This window comes from Nerophis lumbriciformis, linkage group LG26 (genome assembly GCF_033978685.3).
Source record: "Nerophis lumbriciformis linkage group LG26, RoL_Nlum_v2.1, whole genome shotgun sequence".
Taxonomy (NCBI): domain Eukaryota; kingdom Metazoa; phylum Chordata; class Actinopteri; order Syngnathiformes; family Syngnathidae; genus Nerophis; species Nerophis lumbriciformis.
Window position 1 is genome coordinate 11452779 of NC_084573.2, and position 26813 is coordinate 11479591.

General features: G+C 39.3%; 1 protein-coding gene and 1 pseudogene across 1 annotated transcript in view; one reads left to right on the top strand and one right to left on the bottom strand.

Annotated features, from left to right (window-relative positions):
- nrbp1 (nuclear receptor binding protein 1) overlaps positions 1-26813 on the bottom strand; it is a 34487-nt gene extending 7674 nt beyond the window's left edge. The window contains exons 1-17 of the mRNA XM_061987384.2: positions 26337-26813; positions 25786-26030; positions 19278-19400; positions 14808-14909; positions 14637-14726; positions 14525-14565; positions 14344-14438; positions 14194-14277; positions 14072-14130; positions 10421-10519; positions 10211-10343; positions 10042-10132; positions 9911-9961; positions 3254-3389; positions 3136-3189; positions 2994-3057; positions 2864-2919 (exon numbers count right to left, since the gene is read on the bottom strand). Of these exons, the coding sequence (XP_061843368.1) occupies positions 2864-2919; positions 2994-3057; positions 3136-3189; positions 3254-3389; positions 9911-9961; positions 10042-10132; positions 10211-10343; positions 10421-10519; positions 14072-14130; positions 14194-14277; positions 14344-14438; positions 14525-14565; positions 14637-14726; positions 14808-14909; positions 19278-19400; positions 25786-26013 (1506 nt within the window). The 5' untranslated portion in view covers positions 26014-26030; positions 26337-26813. The remainder of the gene's footprint in view (positions 1-2863; positions 2920-2993; positions 3058-3135; positions 3190-3253; positions 3390-9910; positions 9962-10041; positions 10133-10210; positions 10344-10420; positions 10520-14071; positions 14131-14193; positions 14278-14343; positions 14439-14524; positions 14566-14636; positions 14727-14807; positions 14910-19277; positions 19401-25785; positions 26031-26336) is intronic.
- On the top strand, positions 12475-12736 carry LOC133623467 (SS18-like protein 2 pseudogene; annotated as a pseudogene).

Consider the following 26813-nt stretch of genomic DNA (forward strand, 5'->3'; position numbering starts at 1 on the left):
CCCTAATTTGAGTGACCTGGACATAATCTGGACTGTACATAAATGCTTATTTTGAAAATGTAATTTTGTTTATAAATTATATGCAATCTGTTGTGTTCCCTAATTTTTTTCAGTATACGTGAATGAAGGTGTGTGTTGCTGAGTCCGACTTGGACATTATCTGGACTGGACCTGGTTTTAAAAACCCTTTAAACAAATCTAATTTCATTGACAACCTGGTCTGGTGAAGATAAGGTCCTTTAAAAATAAATAAATAAAATAAGATAAATAAATAAACATTTTCTTGGATAAAAAAGAAAGTAAAACAATATAAAAATAATTACATAAAAAAATAGTAATTAATGAAAATGTTAGTGGACCAGCAGCACATACAATCAAGTGTGCTTCAGGGACTGTGTTCCTTGTAGATGTGTTGTCTATGTTGTGGGAACCAGAATATTGGTAGCAGAAAGAAATAACCCCTTTTGTGTGAGTGGGTGTGGATGAGTGTGAATGGGGGAGGGAGGTTGTTTGGGTCGGTGCACTAATTGTAAGTGTATCTTGTGTTTTATCTATGTTGATTAAATAAAATAAATAAATAAATAAAAAACAAAAAAAACAAAACATATTTGTGAAAAATAACGCTGTTTGCATTGACAGGCGCATAAACTCTGAGGGGGATCAAGTAATTTATTTGCTGGACGTATAAAACAGAGAAACTGCAACTTAAGTATCAATCCGATACCAGTACTCGCCTTGGTATCAATATTATCTCTATTTAGATCAGGGATGTCAAAGCGGTTTTCATTGAGGACCACATGGCAGTTTTGGCTGCCATCAGAGGGCCGTTTGTAACAGGGAATAATGTATGAATTTGCCTCTGGATCATTATTAAATATATATATTGTTTTAATTAGACTGTCCATTTTACAGTCAAAGTGTAACTGTAAAATAGTGTTTTTGAATTTTCTTTTTTTACAACATTTTAGGGTAAATGGAAAAACAGTGAAGTGAATTATATTTATATAGCGCTTTTCTCTAGTGACTCAAAGCGCTTTTACATAGTGAAACCCAATATCTAAGTTACATTTAAACCAGTGTGGGTGGCACTGGGAGCAGGTGGGTAAAGTGTCTTGCCCAAGGACACAACGGCAGTAACTAGGATGGCGGATGCGGGGATCGAACCTGGAACCCTCAAGTTGCTGGCCCGGCCGCTCTACCAACCGAGCTACACCGCCCCGTAGCACTGTTTTTTTGGAGGGGGGTTTACGGAAAAAGCTGGCAGCTTAGTTGCCAGAATTTTACTATTACATTTACATTGTTTTTTTTACAACATTATGTTGTTAATGGAATAACAGGACAAGTTCCTTTTTTATTTTGGCAACTTAGATGCCGGTTTTTCTACCGTAAAAACAAATGTACCGTCTTTCCATTTACAGTAATACACCTGAATTTAGGTTATTTTACGACACAAAAACAACGTTGAAACTACATGTTTTTTGACAACGTTTAATCAATGTTGGGCCCTGTGATGAGGTGGCAACTTGTCCAGGGTGTACCCGCCTTCTGCCCGAATGCAGCTGAGATAGGCTCCAGTACCCCCCCCCCCCCCCCCCGCGATCCCGAACGGGACAAGCGGTAGAGAATGGATGGATGGATGGGTTCTGACGTTGATTCGACTATAGAATTTTGGTTATTTTACGACACAAAAACAACATTGAAACTACATGCTTTTTGATAACGTTTAATCAACGTCGGGTTCTGACGTTGATTTGACTATAGACTTTTGGTTATTTTACGACACAAAACAACGTTGAAACTACATGCTTTTTGACAACGTTTAATCAATGTTGGGTTCTGAAGTTGATTTGACTATAGAATTTTGGTTATTTTACGACACAAAAACAACGTTGAAACTACATGCTTTTTGACAACGTTTAATCAATGTTGGGTTCTGACGTTTATTTGACTATTGAATTTTGGTTACTGGTATTTTACGACACAGAAACAACGTTGAAAGTACAAGTACACCGTTAAAAACAACAACCCTAGATTTTACAGTCAAAAACTGGCAGCTCAGTCAACAGAGTTTTAACAAATTTTGGGTTTTTTTCAACTTACAGTTATATGCTGTAAAGAACAACGTAAAATGTATTATCATTTTTATGAATTTGATGGGTAGTTTGCTGTAAAGTTAAGTATTTATTTATTTTTTATTTAGACAAAAATGTTTGGAAAATATGATAATATACCGTGACATTTGTTGCAGTAATGGATACTATTAAAGTTTAAAAGACATGCAATTTCAAGCAGTACATATTTTTTTCTGTCAAAATGAAAAAAAATCCATTACATTTAGTGAGAAAACATGAAGTACTTTATTGACCCATTTCCAGGTGTTTGCGGGCCAGTTAAAATGATGTCGTGGGCCAGTTCTGGCCCCCGGGCCTTGAGTTTGACACCTGTGATTTAGATTAATACGCCGACCACTATAGATCATGTTTGATTTGTGGCTTGGAGGACTAGAGTCTGATGGTTCATACAATCGTAACATTGCACGCACACACTATTGTTTTCCCTCCCAAATAAATAGAACATGAACTTGACATCATGAGCTATAAGAAAAAACTAACAAAATACACTAAAATATTGTCTCCTCACATGAATCATATTATGTCAAATGTGTTTGGGAAATAATTGTTTTTTAATTATTGTTTAAAATAAAATCAATTCAATCCAAATTAAATGTTATAACATAAAATATGGTTTGTGGTATTTGAAATGTTATTGTCTGTTTTGTTTTGATCCAAAATAAATTCAGATTTAATCAAATTGAGTCCCTTTTTGGTCAGATTTATACATGCCACATCCACTCTGAGTTTACCTCGCTGATGAAGCCGAGCTGAACGAGCTCCACAGCCAACTCTTGCACATTCTCATCTAGAGACAAAGCACACATTGCTATCATCGTAGAACGCTACAAGTCCTGGGACACAGTCTGGAGTCCAACTTACTTGGTAACAGGTCACAGCTCAAGTGTCGGTTCAGTTTGTCCTCAAGCTTCAACAGCAAAGTCAGCTGACAGGAAATATATTGGAAATATGTTCCATGATTGCTTTGGAGATGAAATATGATGAGAGATATGAGGTGACTCACATGATGCTTGGCGCCTTCATCTACTGGCTCAATGTTGCACTGCATCTGCAGGACCTGCCGACAGTTGGTACAGGATCAGCGACATGTCAGCAGAAACTTCCACCACCTTCTTCCTTACCTTCCTGGTCTCAAGTTCTGCAGGTTCTGGAGTGGGGGTTTTGACAGAGGGGGGCACAATGGGTGACTTCACCGTCTCCTGTTGAGGCTGCTGTGGGCACGGAATTCCAAACGCAGTCAGAGGATAGATCCCGTTCCTGACACGCCAAAGAGAAAAAAGGTGGAATTAAAGTGGAAGATTTTTACAAATATCAATACTTTAGACATGTCTTCTTCTCAAATGGGGGTACTTTAAAATATACATGCAGTACAGGTCAAAAGTTTGGACACACCTTCTCATTTTAAAGCGTTATCTTTATTTTCATGACTATTTACATTGTAGATTGTCACTGAAGCCATCAAAACTATGAATGAACACATGTGGAGTTATGTAAATAACAAAAAAAGATGGAATAACTGAAAACATGTTTTATATTCTAGTTTCTTCAAAATAGCTACCCTTTGCACACTCTTGGCATTCTCTCCATGAGCTTCAAGCACACCTGTGAAGTGAAAACCATTTCAGGTGACTACCTCTTGAAGCTCATGGAGACAATGCCAAGAGTGTGCAAAGCAGTAATCAGAGCAAAGGGTGGCTATTTTGAAGAAACTAGAATATAAAACACGGTTTCAGTTATTTCACCTTTTTTGTTAAGTACATAACTCCACATGTGTTCATTCATAGGTTTGATGCCTTCAGTGACAATCTACAATGTAAATAGTCATGAAAATAAAGACACACTATATATATATATATATATATATATATATATATATATATATACACATACACACATATATATATATATATATATATATATATATATATATATATATATACAGTGAAGGAAATAAGTATTTGAACACCCTGCTATTTTGCAAGTTCTCCCACTTAGAAATCATGGAGGGGTCTGAAATGTTCATGGTAGGTGCATGTCCACTGTATGAGAGATATATATATATATATATATATATACATACATATATACATATATATATATATATATATATATATATATATATATATATATATATATATATATAAACATACATATATATACACATACATACATATATATACTTACATATATGTATATATATGTATATGAAATGTGAATATATATATATATATATATGTATGTATGTATGTATATATATGGTGGCATATATATGGTGGCACCAGCTGACGACCCTGCAGCTGACCTCCAAGTGCACTGGAGGAGGTGCGACAGGCAGAGATGCCAAGCAGTTAGGTCTGTACTTATTAATTGTACGTATGTGTATATGTATATATATATTTAATTTCACATTTTATATACATACACATATGTATATATATGTACGCATGTGTATATGTATGCATATATATATATATATATATATTTAATTTCAAATTTCATATACATATATGTATATATATATATATACATACATATATACATACATACATACACATACATACATATATATATATATATATATATATATATATATATATATATATATATTAGGGCTGCAACTAACGATTAATTTTATAATCGATTAATCTGTCGATTATTACTTCGATTAATCGATTAACAATCGGATAAAAGAGACAAACTACATTTCTATCCTTTCCAGTATTTTATTGAAAAAAAAAACAGCATACTGGCGCCATGTTCTTTCAACTTGCCAAATAAAACAAGGAAAATGTTACAAAAATGCACACTTTTGACACCCCTTCTATAGATAATAAAAAATTAAATCTGATAAATCTATCGATAAAAAGCAGAGCCTGACGACGCATGCGCGTTTATCACAACTCTCTCTCTCTCTGTCTCTGCCCATCCCTCACGAATGCTGCTGCACGCACAATTTGTTTTGTTTTAAACCTTCTTAACCCTGAACGTACATTGAAAATACACGCAACCCTAACTCAAAATGCCAGACATTTGAGGCATTTAAGAAACAACGCCCGGACAGCCCCGCAAAAGAGGACATGTCCGGGAAAAAGAGGACGTATGGTTAGGACCTAGCCCGGTCGCTGCTAGCAGCAATCGGTTTCACCGCACACGTCCTCTTTTTCTAGCATGCTAGCAGCGACCGGGCTACGATAGACTGACCATACGTCCTCTTTTCACCGGACATGTCCTCTTTTGCGGAGCTGTCAGGGCGAAGTTTCTTAAATGCCTCAAATGTCCGGCATTTTGAGTATTGTTTACACAACGTGCAGTACGCTACTTAATATGTCCGTGTGGAAACTCGTTCGGTACACCTCTGCACCGAACCGAAACCCCCGTACCGAAACGGTTCGATACAAATACACGTACCGTTACACCCCTATTATTTTGATTATTGTTTCTCAGCTGTTTGTAAATGTTGCAGTTTATAAATAAAGGTTAAAAAAAAAAAAAAAAAAAAAAAAAAAAAAAAAAAAAACGTAGCCTCAGCGCATGCGCATAGCATAGATCCAACGAATCGATGACTAAATTAATCGCCAACTATTTTTATAATCGATTTAATCGATTAGTTGTTGCAGCCCTAATATATATATACATATATACACACAAGATATGAACAATACATACATGTTATGATAGGTTTAAAAGACAGATTTAAAAATAATAAATCAAGTTTATAAATTAATTAGTATTTGTACATCTTTATAATAATCCCACTGTAATCAGGTTTTCCCACTCAATACTAATAAACTACTAAGTAAAAGCAGCCACACCATAAAAAAATGTTTTCTTTTACGTGAAAACAAGTTTATTGTTGTATGAATGGATATATAAAGCCTATTATTTATGCAGTATTGACTAGTGAGGCATTATAAATTTAGGCCAGTGGATAAAGTTTCGGGAAAAAAATACTTTGATCAGTGAAACAGGATGTTGTGGTGACGCAAGCAAGATGCACACAATTGTCTGCAGCAGAGGCTGTATGTAGTATGACTGCGATGTGGATGCACTTTGATATGTACGAGAAAGACCCGGGAACAGTGGTCTACAAAATTTGCCAATATTAGTAGGACAGTGGCGCTCTATCAAGGATCGATACAGTTGGCTAAAGCAGCAGCGCCAAGCAGGTGTGACGTCAGTTAGTGTCAGATGCTTGCTTCAGCTCTCGCTGTTTATCTCGCACATCGTGCGAGTAAAGAGTCTTGTCTCATTGTTAAAGGGGAACATTATCACCAGACCTATGTAAGCATCAATATATACCTTGATGTTGCAGAAAAAATACCTTTTTTTTTTTAACCGATTTCCGAACTCTAAATGGGTGAATTTTGGCGAATTAAACGCCTTTCTAATATTCGCTCTCGGAGTGATGACGTCACAACGTGGCGTCGGATCGGGAAGCAATCCGCCATTTTCTCAAACACCGAGTCAAATCAGCTCTGTTATTTTCCGTTTTTTCGACTGTTTTCCGTACCTTGGAGACATCATGCCTCGTCGGTGTGTTGTCGGAGGGTGTAACAACACGAACAGGGACGGATTCAAGTTGCACCAGTGGCCCAAAGATGCGAAAGTGGCAAGAAATTGGACGTTTGTTCCGCACACTTTACCAACGAAAGCTATGCTACAACAGAGATGGCAAGAATGTGTGCGACACTCAAAGCAGATGCATTTCCAACGATAAATTCAAAGAAATCTGCCGCCAGACCCCCATTGAATCTGCCGGAGTGTGTGAGCAATTCAGGGACAAAAGACCTCGGTAGCACGGCAAGCAATGGCGGCAGTTTGTTCCCGCAGACGAGCGAGCTAAACCCCCTATCGACCCTAGCTTCCCTGGCCTGCTGACATCAACTCCAAAACTGGACAGATCAGCTTTCAGGAAAAGAGCGCGGATGAGGGTATGTCTACAGAATATATTAATTGATGAAAATTGGGCTGTCTGCACTCTCAAAGTGCATGTTGTTGCCAAATGTATTTCATATGCTGTAAACCTAGTTCATAGTTGTTAGTTTCCTTTAATGCCAAACAAACACATACCAATCGTTGGTTAGAAGGCGATCGCCGAATCCGTCCTCGCTTTCTCCCGTGTCTCTGGCTGTCGTGTCGTTTTCGCTTGCATACGGGTCAAACCGATATGGCTCAATAGCTTCAGTTTCTTCTTCAATTTCGTTTTCGCTACCTGCCTCCACACTACAACCATCCGTTTCAATACATTCGTAATCTGTTGAATCGCTTAAGCCGCTGAAATCCGAGTCTGAATCCGAGCTAATGTCGCTATAGCTTGCTGTTCTTTCCGCCATGTTTGTTTGTGTTGGCTTCACTATGTGACGTCACAGGAAAATGGACGGGTGTTTATAACGATGGTGAAAATCAGGCACTTTGAAGCTTTTTTTTAGGGATATTGCGTGATGGGTAAAATTTTGAAAAAAACTTCGAAAAATAAAATAAGCCACTGGGAACTGATTTTTAATGGTTTTAACCCTTCTGAAATTGTGATAATGTTCCCCTTTAAGAAAAATTCACAGAACGGATTGGAGAAGTCTCTAGAAACCTGAACAATTTTCAAAATGCAGCCTGTGATACTTATAATGTAATACATACCGGTATATGTTAATACTGATTACTAATTAAGGATGTAACAATATCAAAATCTCACAGTATAATATTGTCACGGTATTAAGGCCACAGTACAATATTCCAGTGAAATTGTGTTTAAAATAAAGCGGCAGAAACTTTTAGGATAAACACACTTACTGTAATTGAACACAAACATAATACTCAAATATTCTCCACATTGTGGGATGAATTAAATTATATTACCTCCGCAAAAGAGGATATGTTTTCTCCAGGATTTGTTTGTCTGTAAGCAATATAACTCAAAAAGTTATGCATAGATTTTGATGAAATGTTCAGGAAATGTCCATAAAAAACAATTCCTCTTATCTACTACAAACCCACTTCTTCCAAAGGCTTCCTCCTTTTCCTCACGCTGCACATTTTGGGAGATGTAGTTTCTTTTCAGAGCACACAATGCAAAAGCATCAGAAAAAAAACTACACTCACCAAGTTTTTGTTTTACAGGTCACAGCATTATTGTGAGGATATTGAAACCGCAATACAGCGCTATTTACAACCGTTACATTCCTTCTAATAACACATATTTGTTTTTTAATGTATGTGTAACATACATTTTAGCCTTTTTAAAAGAAAATACATGCATCATTGCTAGGGATGATACTCGAAACCGGTTATCCCGGTTGTTCGATAGGAAAAGAACCGAGTCCTTGGACTCTAATTCCTTTTTGAGAACCGGTACCCGTTATCGAGACCACTATAGTAAAGAAAAAGAGTTGGTTCTTTATTTGAATCCGTGGGAACGAATCCCGTCCCGACCAGAAATGCACCTTGAGACATCACAAGAAATGACGTCACGTAGCTCATTAGGCGCAGATAGCGAAAGCAGGAAAACAATGGACCGGAAAACGCGCTCCAAGGTGTAATAAAGTTCAAAACAAAAGGTATAATCCAATGAATAACTTTACTGAGAGATTTGAGCAGGGTACAAACACATGACCAACACTTTTACGACCAACCGGAAACATAGCAACCAGGCTAGCAACGCACCTCCTTTACGGCAGCTGTCGCAACGTTCTTAAAGCAACCGCAGCACATACATATATATATATACACAACATATATCTCCCTTTTTTAACTTTTGTTTTTCTTTCCTTGTAAACAAAACAAAATCACACTGTATATGTGTTGTCTGTCTAATTATAAATAATGCAGACGAGGCGTGTTGGCTGAGTTCTTGACGTTTACTTTCACAGCGTGCTCATAACCTCATAGTTGTTATATTCCCTAGCCCATAACATCACATCTTTCCCCCTATAAAGAAAAAATGTTAACTCAATAAAGTGTATTTCTTTTTTTAGCTTTAACTTTTCATTTTTTAGCATTGTAACCACATTTGCAAATAACTTTTCTCTTCATAGAATTTTCTTTCAATAAAGAAATAAAGTGCAACAATGTCAAAGCATCATAACAAACAGTTATGTCAAATAGCAGCAGAAGTGCATTTTTTGGAGAGCTGTATTATTTTCAGTTTTGTGCCCAAGGGACTGATTTTATTTAACACTATATTATTATTTATACACCTATAGTGATCACAGAGACAGGTTGTTTTTGTGTTACTGTATATATTTGTTTTTCTGAAAAATCCCACTTAATATACTTTGGGTAACAACAGTCAATATTTTTTTTTTTTTTTTTTTAGGGGGGTAAGTCAATATTTATGTATTTATTAGATTTTATTTTTTTCCTATATAATAAAAGTGAGCTTTTGTTAAACCAAATATTGTGTTTTTTCCATATACAACAACGTATCTGGACTCGATAAGAGAATCGATAAGGAATCGGTTCGATAAGAGGATTCGACAATAGGCTCGAACTCGATAATTTCTTATCAAACATCATCCCTAATCATTGCTGATTATGCAAATTATATGATAATGTCATACTGACCCCACCTTAGCCACTCCCCCACCCCCATATATATTAGCAATCTATGGGAAATCCTGTAAATTACAGTTTTATGTGCCCAAAGCTTTTTTGTCATTAAGTATTTTTCTTTTACAATTTAATAAGTATATTTTATCCCAAAAAAAACATTGAAGGCATTGATTCAGAGGGTTTTTGACTAACGTTTTTGCAGTAGTTTCTTCAAAAACGCTCTCATCTCTTACCTGACATCCTCTAGGAACTTGTCCAGCTCAAGGGCAGGAAACTGGGACAGCCTGAAGCAAAAAAGGACAATCGTTAGTGAGTTAAATAATACCGCTAATGGATGTCATGTAATAAAGCTATTCAGTCTCACTTCATCTGAACACCCTCCTTCCCTTCAACAATCACCAGGTTGGGGTCCATGTTCTTTGTCATCTCCTCTAAAGCATTTTCTGGAATCATATCTACAAAAAAAAAAGAAAAAAAAAGTATTTCTTAACACACTGACTACAAATAAACAGGAAGCGTTGATATATCCTCACGCTGGTGGCTGACGATGCAGTGTGCGGCCAGCAGCTTGAGAAGGGGCACCTCAAACAAGGCCTGGTGAAACAAGAGCTCCCTGGCAGTGGGACGCTTGCTGGGGTCCACCTCAAGACACTTCTGGATGAACTCCTGGATAAATTAAGAGGTGCAACAAAAAAAAGAGTTTGAGAGTCTCTGTGTATCCCCCCCATGCTGAAAAGACTTACCCGTTGCAAGGGGTCCTCCAGGGACTGAATGGCACTGTTAATGGCTTCTTGGGAAACATACGATGAATCTCCATTACTTTGGATTTCTAGCACTGCCATCTGTCCAAGTGAGGAACAAACAAAGGGGTTAAAAACAGAAGGGACACGGTCACTCACTGGCCACAACATTAGGTATACTTATCAATCTTGTCAGATCCAATCAAAGAACTGAACCTTGACAAAGATGATAGTATTGAGGTTGTAGTTGCATCATATTGATGGTCATTTCTCATATTTTGGCGATCTTACTGGGCTACTTATGCAGGACAAAAAGTGTACCGTATGTTCCCAACTATAGAGTGCAGCGGCAAATAAGCCGCACCCACTAAATTTCAGAAAGAAAAATGTTTTCCTGTATGTTAGCCGCAGATATATACGTTGCGATTAGAGTTATTTACACAGCAAAATTCTGTAAATGTTTAATTCAGGGTTCGTACACCTTTTCCATGGCCAAATTCAAGCACTTTTTAAGGACTTTCAAGATCAATTTTCCAGTTTTTCAAGTACCCTTCAAAGGGCGAAAACCAGTGTGAATCAATCCATAGCCTTGTTGTTTGAAGTCGCCAAATGCGGTCTGTAGGAAAAATAGGGAAAATCTGCTAAAAACCAAGCCTAACATTGAAGCAGCAGTTATTAACTGAATGGGGCATAGAAAATGAAGCAGTGTGACTATTCAATGTCATTGGTGTTTGCAAACGTGTCTCCATTTGTGTTGTTTTTCAAATGTCTTGTTCTTTTTCTTACTTACAGCACTCAATGACATCGAACAGCAAGAATTGATTCACACCGTATTTGTGCTTGTAAACTGCATAATGTGATATGAATACACGCACCCTTAAAATGTCAATTTCACTCATTTATTAACAAAACTGTTCCACATTAATATAAGGATTGTAACTTCCTAATGAAGCCTTAGCTTGACGCTCCTCTACTTTCTCCTGCTCCCACTTGCTGCGGCAACAACAAACAAATCTCCAGACACTCCTCTTCGTTTTGTATCGTTTACTTGTCATCTTAATCATTCAAAAACGTAAAACAATAACGATGTGGGAACAAATGAATGGCAAAATAAAGCGAGTTTGTTACAGTAAGAAAGAGTTAGAAAAAGCAAGAGTAAGGTAAAAAAACTGTGTGGCTCGATTCCTCCATACCTGACTGCCATTACCCATAATACATTGTGTCCGAACCATATTACCACACAGATCCTTCCGCCATATATGCAATTGAACAGTTACGTAATCTTCACTGTATTAAAGCAGTATAAAATAGTACGTCATCAAATTATTCAAACAAATGTAATAATTACAAATAAAGTGTACCTTACAATTATTGTAAGCATGCAATATATACATTTTCATATTATGCAAATAAAGTAAATAGTCCCATTTTGGCTGAATAAACATAAAGCACCTTCCATAAAATGTAAATTAACTTAAACAGCATTTAGGCTCCTACAAGGATAATACATTAAAGGAAAATATTTTGTTTGTTTCACAACACCTCAGTGAGCTTTCATTAAGCATATCTAGCCTTATAACTGCGGCTATGATAACAAATCGATTTTTAGTTGAGGGAAGTTCTTAATATTATCATTTATCATTGGCAAACGCTCGCTTTTTTTCCTTTCATAGCTCGTAATAACTGTCCGTAATTACCATGTAATCTAGCGCTGATGTCACAGTTTAGGTCTAGCATGTACCAAAAGTTTATAAACAAAACTTTAGCTAATGTTAGTTAACTTGTAGGATTAGTAATCTCTGTGGTTTACCTTTCATAAGACTCGAGAGAGCCCGACTCTCCCTTTGCGAAAAACTGGATTTCCTTTTTGCATACTTTGCAGCAGGCTACACGTGGATTTGGTCCACGTGTTTTGGTCCACATGTTTATTAAAACGACAACCTCCCGGCATGATGGACCAATGCACCATTGTCCTCTTGGGGGCATGACAACAACCTAATGTAAGGGCTCGTGCAAAGCCAACAGATCGAGTAGAAGAACAATAGCTTCGTCTCAACAAGGAAATGAAAGATGTCGATTGTTTTTGTGCCTAAAAGACTTTGCGGCAAGGCTAAAATCAACCAAGAAACTATTCAAAGGCTTTTAGACGAAAACGACCAATTAATAAGATGCATCGCCGAATACATGAAGAAGGGGCGAGCTGTGGAATGTGTCAAATATCAACAATTCCTGCATCAGAATATCATTGCTGATGTAAGCCCTGTTGACAACACGTCACAGTCTTTAACACATTTTACATCATTTTCCTTGCTGTATTAATACAGATAATCAGGACCACATAAAATGCTACCACCAGAATCAAAGAGAAATATTACAAATGTTATATTAATGGCTCAATACTATGATAAACAGCTGCAGTAATTGTGTCCAACTCTAGAACAAAATAATGACATTTCTATATTTTTTATTTTACTGGAAAGAAGTGGAAATTGTACACAAATTAGTTTGTAAAATTACAGAGAAGTTGTGACACTATGAAAATGGAAAAAACAAGTAACGTTACAAAAATAAAGTTGTAACATTTTGTGAAAATTGTTGCAGTTGAACGAAAGTGTTTGTAGATAAAATCATTACTAGAAAAAAATATATAAAATTAAAAAATTTAAAAAAATTTAAAGCCAACAGATCAAGCCTGTAGCTTTCATTTTTAAGGAAACTTATTAGATTTTTTTCCATTTCATAATTAGCCTATTGAGTCAGACTGCCGAGAAATATGATGAACATTTACAAAATTCAAGCATTTTTCAAACCTTGAAAACACAACATTAAAATGCCAAGCATTTTCAAGGTTTTAAGCACCCGTACGAACCCTGTTAATTATATATCCTTAATTGTTTCCAAACGGTGCCTGTAACACGGCAGTAAAATGGCTGACCAAACAAAACAGAGGTCATCGTCAAGTACCCACTAGCTGCGAAAGCTAGCTCTCCAATCAGTTAAACATACTCAATAACTCCACTGTGACATTTTTGGTGAATTTTACAGAGGAATTTGTGAAACTGTAACAATACAAAAATGATGAAACTGTAAATTAGTAATAACACAGACACTTGTAAACGTGTTAGCATATTAGCTAACGCTAACAACGCTAGCTTCATAGCACATACAAATATTCCTAACACTCCGGCAGACATCAAACATGAAACGGTTTTATTAAGAATAAACAGTTTAAGTTATAATGTAAAACTTACAAACGTTGCTTGGAGTGATCAATAGAGAATCCATACAAGTAAAAAAGGTGGGGACGGCTAGAAGACTGAACGGCTATTCTACTTTCGGTTGAAAGGACTAAATGGAAGGACACTGCAGCACCCACAGTGAGTCAACCCGTCCAAAATATGGCGCCATAGCACAATTAACATACCTTATTAGTGTGTTTGGCCTGTTTGCTTGTTTTTGTTTTTAAAACTATTTGTATTATGACCGTCAGCGAAACAATTCCACAAATTCGTTGCGCCGCTTTATAAGGCGCAGGGTCCAAATTGTAGGAAAAAAGTAGAGTAGAGTAACTTGTGAATGAACGCTTGTTTGTGTTGCAGCACAAATGATGCCTTGTCATGTGGTTTAAAGAGCCAATGGAATGCAAGTCCTCACCTCTAAAGCGCACATTCCAAAGGAGTAGATATCCACTGCAGTGGTGACATTGGCAACAGCTAGAAAAGATGAATATAACATCCATAATACTGCATGTGAGACAACTACTCCAACAATCTTACCTCCATATTCTGGAGCAAAAAAATGAAGGCTTTTCTGCTCTTCCCGGCATGTTTTGACATGGTTGTTGATGGTGTCCGGGGCCACTAAAAAAAGAATCCATTGTTTTAGCTTGACTATGATGAAGATCTCTACCGTTGTGTGTCATCTACCTGAGCCGATCTTGATGAGACCGTTGTGCTGAATGAAGATGGTGTCACAGGTCAGGTTGCCGTGGATGATGGGAGGCTCACACGAGTGCAAGTAGCTGAGGTGTAAAGTAGAACCGTCGGTAAGAAGCGGAGGATAGCAGAAGTGGATGTGTTAGATTAACAATAAAGTGCAGAAGCTCACCTAAGAGCAGACAGTATCTGTGTGCACCAGCGCTTCCACGCCTGGAAGAAATATCACCACATGATTACAATAATCACAAATGTTTGCTTTGGCCTATACTTCTCTTGCACACCTTTTCATTCATGGTCTTGTGATTCTTCTTCGTCTTTTTCAGAAACTGTTTGAGACTTCCAGAGGACATGTACTCTGTGATGAAAATGACCTGTAGCCAAGACAAGTGAACAAGTCAACAATGGAATACAAGTGCTGTTGGACGACAAAAACCTGAGAGTTTTTGATCTACCCTGGCTCTGTTCTCTTTAACGTCCGCCCAGTACTTGTGGAACTTCACAATGTTTAAATGCTCCAGCTGGATCAAATTGTCAAAGACGGCTCTGACTTTTTCCTGCGGAGAGAAATTAGAAAAACAGCTCAATAACAGATAGCAATGATAGTGTATGTATACACACATAAGCAACGATAGTATATGTATACACACATAAGCAATGATAGGGTATACACATAAAAGATTACAGTTGGTACAAAATGCGGCTGCTAGACTTTTGACAAGAACAAGAAAGTTTGATCATATTACGCCTATACTGGCTCAGCTGCACTGGCTTCCTGTGCACTTAAGATGTGACTTTAAGGTTTTACTACCGTATTTTCCGCACTATAAGGCGCACCTAAAAACCACAAATTTTCTCAAAAGCTAACAGTGCGCCTTATAACCCGGTGCGCTTTATTACGATTAATTTTCATAAAGTTTCGATCTCGCAACTTCGGTAAACAGCCGCCATCTTTTTTCCCGGTAGAACAGGAAGCGCTTCTTCTTCTACGCAAGCAACCGCCAAGGAAAGCACCCGCCCCCATAGAACAGGAAGCGCTTCACCCGCCCCCATAGAACAGGAAGCGCTTCACCCGCCCCCGGAAGAAGAAGAAAAAACGCGCGGATATCACCGTACGTTTCATTTCCTGTTTACATCTGTAAAGACCACAAAATGGCTCCTACTAAGCGATCCGGTTCATAAAAAGACGCAATCTCTCCATCCGCACACGGATTACTACCGTATTTCACAGCAACTGAACCGCACTGTGGAACGGGAGCACGTACGGTGAATATTCGCACCACAGGGAATGAAGTCATCCTTCACTGTGGTTCTAGCTTGCCATGCTAACTTCCACTCATGGTGATATTCAAAAGGAAGACCTTGCCAAAAGAGACCTTTCCAGCCGGCGTCATCATAAAAGCTAACTCGAAGGGATGGATGGATGAAGAAAAGATGAGCGAGTGGTTAAGGGAAGTTTACGCGAAGAGGCCGGGTGGCTTTTTTCACACAGCTCCGAAGGCGAACACACCTTCACTAAGACGGGCAGACAGCCTCGGACGACATACGCCAACATTTGCCAGTGGATCGTAAATGCTTGGGCAGATATTTCGGTCACAACTGTGGTCCGAGCTTTCCGGAAGGCAGGATTCACAGAACAACAGCGACACTGACTCCCGATGACTTCTACGAGACGGAACCGGCCATTTTGGATACCACGCTTGCGCAACTTTTCAATTCGGACACCGAAGACGAAGAATTCGAAGGATTTACGAATGAAGAATAACTTCAGAAGGTGAGCGCTATGTTTATTTTGTGTGTTGTGACATTAACGTTCGAGCAACATTATGTTACTATTGCTCTACACCATTTTGAATTTTACTATGTTTGTGATTGCACATTTGCGTACATTTTGGGACAGAGTTGTTAGAACGCTGGTTTTCAATATATTATTAAAGTTTGACTGAACTATCTGACTGTTTTTTTGACATTCACTTTAGCGCAGCGTTTTTTTGACATTCACTTTAGCGCAGCGTAGGCGCGGCTTATAGTCCGGGGCGGCTTATTGGTGGACAAAATTATGAAATATGTAATTCATAGAAGGTGCGGCTAATAATCCGGTGCGCCTTATAGTGCGGAAAATACGGTACTTACGTATAAAATACTACACGGTCTAGCTCCATCCTATCTTGCCGATTGTATTGTACCATATGTCCCAGCAAGACATCTGCCTTCAAAGTTCTAGTAGTCTCTGTCCATTCTCGTTTAGTTTTCCTATGCCAAAGTGTCCAACGCATTTGGGCCAGGAGTCATGGTCTGATCCCACTCGAGCATTGAAGTCTCCTAGTAAGAACAGGTGCTCAGTGGCAAGAATGTCAGTGATGATAGAGTCCAGATGAATGCAGAACTGATCTTTTGCCTCTGTAGAGCTGCAAAGAGTAGGAGCATAAATGCTCAGGATGTTTACTGGACCTGAAGCACTTGACAGGCGAAGAGAAAGTATGCGTTCTGTGCCTCCATTTGGTGGTTCAGTTGAGGAGAGTAAGGAGTTCCTCACTGCAAGTCCGACGCCATGCAGACATTGTTCCTGTGGCTCTCTTCCCTGCCAAAATATGGTGTAGTCTTCTTCTCTGATATAGCCGTCTGAGGGGAGTCTCGTCTCCTGCAGGGCAGCAATATCGATGTTGAGCCTCTTGAGCTCGCGGTTGATAATGGCCGTCTTCCGATTGTCGTCAACCGTGGATAGATCTTCCGAGAAGCCAGGACTCCTGGTCCTGACGTTCCAGCTTGCTAAACGCAAGACTGGCAGTTTTTTCTGTTTTCGTTGTTTGCCTGGTGCAGTATTTACAGTCCGCTTGTCAAGTCAGTCCTTTAAGCTCCAAGCACCCGATGAAGCAGGTGGCCTGTGGCGGGTCAGTACCTTATTAACCGGTGGCTGCCCAGCTTAAGGTGGGCGGTAACTGACCAGTAGGACACGATGGTCCCTCCCACCGACGGCGATGACTCGTAGCGCCGATATCCTATGCCAATCGAAAACGGCTTATAACTCGTAACTGCTATCTCCCGTGTTGTTTCTGCTACTTTTGACGGTGGCACTGAAGTAGCCTCTCCAGTTTTTTGGCGCAAGCCTGGGCTAGAGGTATGGAGATCCTGGGTAGCCCATTCGTCAGAATCCCCCTCTCGGCCTTACTAACGTAGTCCAAAGGAAAGCATAGCGATACGTTTGGCATCAGTTTGGCTGCAGGAGCTGCCGGAAAAGTGTCGTATCGAACACCAGACCGCCTGCGGGGCTCCACTCCGTTATCTGTAACCCTGGACAGGGGCCCATATCGGGTACTGTCAGCCGGAGCCAGCTGAGCCCGAGGCTCGTGTCAGGCAGGGTCGTCACGCCCTGAAGTAGTTGCCAAGTCCACTTGGCCATTACCCACTACCCACAACTGTGAGCTGTATTGTACCATATGTCCCAGCAAGACATCTGCCTTCAAAGAACTCCGGCTTATTAGTGATTCCCACATCCCAAAAAAAGTCTGCGGGCTATAGAGCGTTTTCTATTGGGGCTCCAGTACTCTGGAAAGCCCTCCCGGTAACAGTTAGAGATGCTACCTCAGTAGAAGCATTTAAGTCCCATCTTAAAACTCATTTGTATACTCTAGCCTTTAAATAGACCCCCCCTTTTTAGACCAGTTGATCTGCCGTTTCTTTTCTTTTCTGCTCTGCCCCCCTCTCCCTTGTGGAAGGGGGGGGGGCACAGGTCCGGTGGCCATGGATGAAGCGCTGGCTGTCCAGAGTCGGGACCCGGGGTGGACCGCTCGCCTATGCATCGGTTGGGGACATCTCTGCGCTGCTGACCCGTCTCCGCTCAGGATGGTCTCCTGCTGGCCCCACTATGGACTGGACTCTCACTATTATGTTAGATCCACTATGGACTGGACTCTCACTATTATGTTAGATCCACTATGGACTGGACTCTCACTATTATGTTAGATCCACTATGGACTGGACTCTCACTATTATGTTAGATCCACTATGGACTGGACTTTCACAATATTATGCTAGACCCACTCGACGTCCATTGCATCAGGTCTCCCCTAGAGGGGTGGGGGGTCACCCACATCTGCGGTCCTCTCCAAGGTTTCTCATAGTCATTCTCATTGACATCCCACTGGGTTGTGAGTTTTTCCTTGCCCTTATGTGGGATCTGAACCGAGGATGTCGTTGTGGCTTGTGCAGCCCTTTGAGACAATTGTGATTTAGGGCTATATAAATAAACATTGATTGATTGATTGATATATTAAAAGAAGTGATGCACCGAATTTACGGTCAGCGAAAATTTTCGGCCCAAAGACTTTAGTCATCAAAACAAAGACTGCAAATACATTCCTAAAAAGATGACAGTGAGAATATACAAATTGAATTTGAGATAAGTGTTATTTACATTATTTGAATATCGTGATGCAAACGACAATATAAGTGTGTTACACTTGCCATAATGTTATTTACAAAGAACTCAACAGCTGGTGGAGCTGTTTGTTCCATATCCCCATTACAACATGTTACGTTGCTGCGGAATATACTTGGTAAGAAATGACCATGGGGTCAGAGAACGCTGCTCCTGGTCTGCCAGAAAATAAGACGACAAAGCAGGTGTTGCCAACTTAGCAACTTTGTCGTCACATTTACTGATACTGTAATTAGGCTCTTGCTGATACACTTTTTCAAAAAGGTGCCTAGCTGCAAATCCAGTCTTTTGACGACTGAAATTAGATCGTATCACTCTTCTCTACGAGTAAATAAGTGTTGCAGTGGACCCCTCCCCAACTAAAAAGCACCCGGAGGTCTCTTCATCATGTCTGTGATATGGAAGAAGATTGATATATCGTCCGTCCCCAACAACAGCTTGTGTGACACATGGCGTCAAGCAAGGGCTCAACTGAGGGCCTACCTACCTCTTGTAGTTTGAAGTTTTTCCTTTCTGAGAACATGACTTCATTCCACACAACCTCCACTCCTTCCTCGGTGTCCATAGCCAGGTAAGCGTTATCAATGCCTGGTACATTACGCTGATTTACCTACAAGGAGGACAAAAGGTATCAGAGCATTTTATTGTTAAAAACACAATTCCTTCATGGATTAAGGCTGGACAATTGAATTTTAAATTTCGATCATTAAAAAAAGATGAATGGGCCGCACAACATGCGTGCATATTCTGGAGATTGTGACGGTGAAACGGATGAGTAAGCCTATGAGTGGGGAAAAAAAGACCACGTCTACAAGAAGTTTGAGATCTCACTTTGGTTGCTATTTTTTGTTAGTATGCCTAATAAAGTAAAGCATATGATTTTCGCATTTCAGGTCATTTCAGTTTGGAACGTGCATACGATACAATGTAATGCATCACACAATTCCAGTTGTTTCATTACAGCACGTCCGAAAAGGAGTAGGAAGAAGCAGAGCTTATTTAATCCGACCCCTTTTCATACCATAGCAATTTTATCCAATTTCCTTGTTCTCTGTAACAGAACATGAACAAATAAGTAATATACCATAGTAAGCAAATAAATATTAAATACATAATCTTTTTCTCAAAAAAAAAAAAAAGGGAAAAAAAAGGGTTCAAGATGTTCATCATAATTCTTATTCTGTGTACTTTGTGAATACGTGTAGTTTGAACGGTCTCTTAAACTGAATCATATTGGTGCTTTGTTTCATTTCTGTGGTTAATCCGTTCCATAATTTAATTACTATAAGTCGCAGTTTTTTTCATAGTTTGGCCGGGGGTGCGACTTATACTCAGGAGCGACTTATGTGTGAAATTATGAACACATTACCGTAAAATATCAAATAATATTATTTAGCTCATTCACGTAAGAGACTAGACGTATAAGATTTCATGGGATTTAGCGATTAGGAGTGACAGATTGTTTGGTAAACGTAGAGCATGTTCTATATGTTATAGTTATTTGAATGACTCTTACCATAATATGTTACGTTAACATACCAGGCACGTTCTCAGTTGGTTATTTATGCGTCATATAACGTACACTTATTTAGCCTGTTGTTCACTATTCTTTATTTTAAATTGCCTTTCAAATGTCTATTCTTGGTGTTGGGTTTTATCAAATAAATGTCCCCCAAAAATGTGACTTATACGCCAGTGCGACTTATATGTTTTTTTCCTTCTTTATTATGCATTTTCGGCAGGTGCGACTTATACTCCGAAAAATACAGTACACATTTTTAAAATGTGATTTTCCCCTAAGGTTATATTTCTCCTATTTTGTTGAGAAGAATTGTTGTACATTCTTGGGTAGCAGGTTATAGTTTGCTTTATACATCATTTTAGCTGTTTGCATATGCACCAAATCGTTGAATTTCAATAATTGTGATTTAATAAGTAAAGGGTTTGTATGTTCTCTATTTCCAACATTATGTATTATTCTAATTGATCTTTTTTGTAACAGTTAGTGAATGAAGAGCACATTTGTAGTTGTTTCCCCATATTTCTACACAATACCTCAGATATGGTAACACTAGCGACCAGTAGAGAATATGAAGTGATTTTTGGTCTACAACATGTTTTGCATTGACAGAGTCTCGTAATTGACCAATAAAACGGAATCTGCTGATAAACACAGAATATCAGTTTTTTTAAATACAGCCTAAAGTCTTCCGTTCACTCGTCAATCTGAGAACAGCAGCACAGCACTCTTCCCCCCTTCACAATAATAGTGTGGTGCGCCACATCTGGTGTGACTGTGCTAACACAATAAAAGGTTTCAAAAAAGTACCTTACAGAAGCATAATGTATTTAAAACACTTATTGAGATATTTACACACTTATTACTACGCTTTGGCCTAAAACACTGATCAAAATTCTCCAAAAATGTATTGCACCAGTAAATGTGAGGATTATTTTCATTTAAACATTTTGTCAAATTTGATTTACCACTTTAGGGTGGTTGAATAGGGTTAAATGAGGAAAAAAAAACAGAATTAAAAAAAAAGGGGAAAAAATAATAATTTTGTTTTTTATATTCCTATTGTTAATGTTTTGCTGTTACAATTGTTATTTTACTTGTTGTTTATTCATTACTAATTTATATATGTTATTTTAATTATATTTAAAAGGGGAACTGCACTTTTTTGGAATGTTGCTTAGCATTCAATATACTTATGTAAAACAAGAACACAGATGGGTCTTCTTTGCCATTTCCGGTTCCAAGTTGTGCTGTCAAAATGTACCAACGTCTCAGTTTATGTCCAAATCATTTTGCTATCCAGGTGAGAGACATGGTTTATAATCCACAATAAACTTTCACGAGCTCTTAGGCGAGAAAGCAGCTCACCAGCACAAGATGTCAATACATAAGCAAAAGGAAGTTATGTGAAGTTTTATGAAGTCTCAGATCAAAATCCAGCTCTCGTCTCATGTCCCGGACAGCGAATAGCATTGCAAATAATAGCCTTTTCTGCCGCGACTTGTTCAGAAGTTGCCGGTCCATCTTTACGAATGTATATTCCTTTAATTTATAAGTATAAGGTAGGGATGTCCCGATCCGATATTTGGATCGGATCGGCCGCCGATATTTGCCAAAAAATGCGTATCGGCAAGGCATGGGAAAATGCCGATCCAGATCCAGTTTAAAAAAAACTCCGGTCTGTGTTTTCCAACGCACAGATTTAAATAATACATTCCACTTTTCTGCTGCTCCCTATTTCCGTTCCGCATTTTCCAGCACACCTTCAACACATCCACAGGTCTATGGACTCTCACGCAGTTGCTTTTAGCTGCTGGCATTGCACTACAGGCTCTTCCCACTCCTTCTTCTGTCTCCTTCTCACAGACAGCAAGCGCAACTTCTTACACACGTCACATACTGTCACGTCATACGTCACGTACATATACGTCCTCTCCCAGCAGAGAGGTAGCAGCTTGGCTAACGTTAGCTGTGATGCTAGCGCAGCCGCTAAGGTGCGCGCCTGCTCAAACGTCCTCTGCGCACGGCAAATCTATGCCACGCACAAAATCAAATAAAAAAATTAGCGCATAACAATTTTCGACACACGGACACGACAGAGAAAACAGTTTTCGGCATCATTGTTCAAATATTGTAACGTCTGTCGAGACGCTTATCTCCGTTCGGTGCCACACGTCCACACCATCAAAATGCCGAGGCAAAAATGTCCACATCAACACCGTATGAAAAAATTAGTGATTTTTTTAGTTGTGATTTCCTTCTCTGCATGAAAGTTTAAAAGTAGCATATATTAATGCAGTATGAAGAAGAATGTTTTAATGTAGACATGCAAGCCTTGAAAGAACATTTTGAAAATCAAGACTACATTTCCTGCAAATGGGTGCATTTCTACCCTATATTTTAACTTTACATTTATTCTCATATCAAACTCTTTTGGCTGTCTTTTTGACACTTACATCAGGCGCCCCCCTCCACACCCCGGATTATAAATAATTCAATGCGATTATCTTATGTGATGACTGTATTATGATGATAATATATATCTGATAGTATATATCTGTATCATGAATCAATTTAAGTGGACCCCGACTCAAACAAGTTGAAAAACTTATTCGGGTGTTACCATTTAGTGGTCAATTGTACGGAATATGTACTTCACTGTGCAACCTACTAATAAAAGTCTCAATCAATCAATCAAAACACATAGAATCATCATACTGCTGTGATTATATGCATCAAGTGTTCATTCAAGGCTAAGGCAAAATATCGAGATGTATATCGTGTATCGCAATATGGCCTTAAATTATCGCAATATTAAAAAAAGGCCATATCGCCCAGCCCTAGTTTCAATGATGCCATTTCTGTTTGTCATGTATAATTTTGTCTATTTAGTGTTTATCCTTGAATAAACAGGTCAGTTTCTTGTTACCAACCATTGTGTATTATTCAAACTCCCCTAATTCAGCTGGCTAGTTGTTATCAAGAGTACTAAAACCCTTTTCAACATGATTCTGACAACTAAGTAGGCTAAATAACTTTAAACTTTAATACATGCTCGGATAGGCCAGTATCGGTATCGGATCGGAAGTGCAAAAACAATATCGGTATCGGAAGTGCAAAAACCTGGATCAGGACATCCCTACTCTGATGACTTCGACGAGACGGAGCCGGCCATTTTGGATGACATATTCGCCCAACTTTTTAATTCAGACACCGAAGAAGAAGAATTCGAGGGATTTATGGATGAAGAATAACTTCAGAAAGTGAGCGTTGTATGTTTATTTTGTGTGTTGTGTGACATTAACGTTCGAGCAACATTGAGTTATTGATGTTGCTATTGCTCTGCACTATTTTGAATGTTACTATTTTTGTGATTGCACATTTGCACATTACATTTTGGGAGTGAACAGAGTTGTTAGAACGCTGGTTTTTAATATTTTATTAAAGTTTGACTGACCTATCTGACTGTTTTTTTGACATTCCCTTTAGCGCAGTGTAGGTGCGGCTTATAACACGGGGCGGCTTATAGGTGGACAAAGTTTTGAAATATGCCATTCATTGAAGGCGCGGCTTATAACCCGGGGAGGCTTATGGTGCGGAAAATACGGTATTTTTTTAATGCCTGGCTGGCGATCGACTGACACACCCTCTGCGATCGACCGGTAGCTCGCGATCGACGTAATGAGCACCCCTGCTGTATATACTGTTATACTATTTGATATTGCACTGGTACTGTATAGGGATGTCCCGATCTAGGTTTTTGCACTTCCGATCCGATACCGATATTGTTTTTGCAGTTCCGATCCGATACCGACCGATAATGGCCTATCCGAGGATGTATTAAAGTTTAAAGTTATTTAGCCTACTTAGTTGTCAGAATCATGTTGAAAAGGGTTTTAGTACTCTTGATAACAACCAGCCAGCTGAATTAGGGGAGTTTGAATAATACACAATGGTTGGTAACAAGAAACTGACCTTTTTATTCAAGGATAAACACATAATAGACAAAATTATACATGACAAACAGAAATGGCATCATTGAAACAAGGGCTGGGCGATATGGCCTTTTTTTAATATTGCGATATTTTAAGGCCATATTGCGATACACGATATATATCTCGATATTTTGCCTCAGCCTTGAATGAACACTTGATGCATATAATCACAGCAGTATGATGATTCTATGTGTTTTGATTGATTGATTGAGACTTTTATTAGTAGGTTGCACAGTGAAGTACATATTCCGTACAATTGACCACTAAATGGTAACACCCGAATAAGTTTTTCAACTTGTTTGAGTCGTGATACAGATATATACTATCAGATATATACTATCATCATAATACAGTCATCACACAAGATAATCACATTGAATTACTTACATTATTTATAATCCAGGGTGTGGAGGGGGGCGCCTGATGTAAGTGTCAAAAAGACAGCTAAAAGAGTTTGATATGAAAATAAATCTAAAGTTAAAATATAGGGTATGCACCCATTTGCAGGAAATGTCTTGATTTTCAAAATTTTCTTTCAAGGCTTGCATTTCTACATTAAAACATTCTTCTTCATACTGCATTAATATATGCTACTTTTAAACTTTCATGCAGAGAAGGAAATCACAACTAAAAAAATCACTATTTTTTTCATACGGTGTTGATGTGGACATTTTTGCCTCGGCATTTTGATGGTGTGGGCGTGTGGCACCGAACGGAGATAAGCGTCTCGATAGACGTTACAATATTTGAACAACGATGACGAAAACAGTTTTCTCTGTCGTGTCCGTGTGTCGAAAATCGTTATGCGCTTATTTTTTTATTTGATTTTGTGCGTGGCATATAATTGCTATGCGCAGAGGACGCTTAAACAGTGCGCAATTGCACAGGCGAGCACCTTAGAGGGAGCGTTGCTCGCACGGCTGCGCTAGCATAACAGCTAACGTTAGCCATGCTGCTACCTCTCTGCTGGGAGAGGACGTATACGTATGTGACGTATGACGTGACAGTATGTGACGTGTGTAAGAAGGTGCGTTTGCTGTCTGTGAGAGGGAGACACAGGAAAGAGTGAGAAGAGCCTGTGTGTAATGCCAGCAGCTAAAAGCAACTGCGTGAGAATCCACAGACGTGTGGATGTGTTGAAGGTGTGCTGGAAAATGCGGAACGGAAATTAGGGAGCAGCAGAAAAGTGGAATGTACTATTTAAATAGGTGCGTTGGAAAACACGGAGCGGAGTTTTTATTTAACTGGATCTGGATCGGCATTTTCCCATGCCTTGCCGATACGCATTTTTTTGCAAATACCAGGGGCCGATCCGATCCAAATATCGGATCGGGACATCCCTAGGTGTACTCTGCATGTGACAAATAAAACCCTTGAAATGAATAAATAATCGTGATTTCAATAGCAATCAAAAATATTTGTGATTATTATTTTTTTAATTGTAATCCTCCAGCCCTAGCAGGGATAAATCTGCTGCGTACCTCCTCTCTGCGCTTCTGCCAGCGTCCACACGGACTCTCCTCCAGAATCTCAGACTCATCCTCGCTCTCCTCCTCCTCATCCTCGGTGGCGGCGGCAGCGGGGGGCGGCTGGCTCACCACGGACACGGGAGGGGACACGCCTTGTCCCGCGGGCGCCGCGGCCATCGGCTCCGCCTTGGCTTCCTGGACAGCGTCCGGGGCCTGCTTGCCCTCGGGGCCCTCAGACATGTTCCACGCCGGGGAGCCTGTCGTGCCACAACAAGTCATGAGTCACCATGATCCAGGCTTACTAATCGATCGTCGCACGCGGATGCGGCTAACTTTGCATTGCAGAAACAACAGCTGGCGTTTGATGAAAGGCTACATGCGAGAATAAAGAATTGTTCAAACACGAGTTGTGTAGCACGAATGTAATATTCCAGGCTTACTAATCGATCCTCGCACGCGGATGCGGCTAACTTTGCATTGCGGAAACAACAGCTGGCGTTTGATAAAAGGCTACATGCAGGAAAAAAACGAGTCGTCGTGGCAAAATAAAATGTAATACTTACGTGTTAAAGGAAGATTTGTGACGGTGCCGCCTCCAGTTTAACACATTTGTATCCGGCCAAGCTACTAGTTAGCTTCGTTAGCTCAAAAGAATGTTGTGATTCTTAGCGGAAGTTCGCGTGGTTCGCTAAAAGTGCCAACGTAACCAGGACGAACTTATAACAGTGATAATAATACTTGAAGGCCAACAATGCAGTTAAATGTGAATATAAGTGGCTGCTAGCCACGTAGCGTTAGCATCCACGAGCAGCCAGCCGCTCCTTGGATTAACCTTGCTGCCGCTCAAGATGTGTATTAGCCTCGGTTCGTACGACACTATTACGAAACACATCAACGATAACCGAGAAAATTAGGAATTCAATAAAGTCACACAAAAGAGTGATACAATTAAGTTGTCATATTCAAGGTTTGCGAGGGCTATTTTCACACTTAACCGGATACAATGGCGTCAACTTCCAGCTGGGGCACGAGCACTGGCA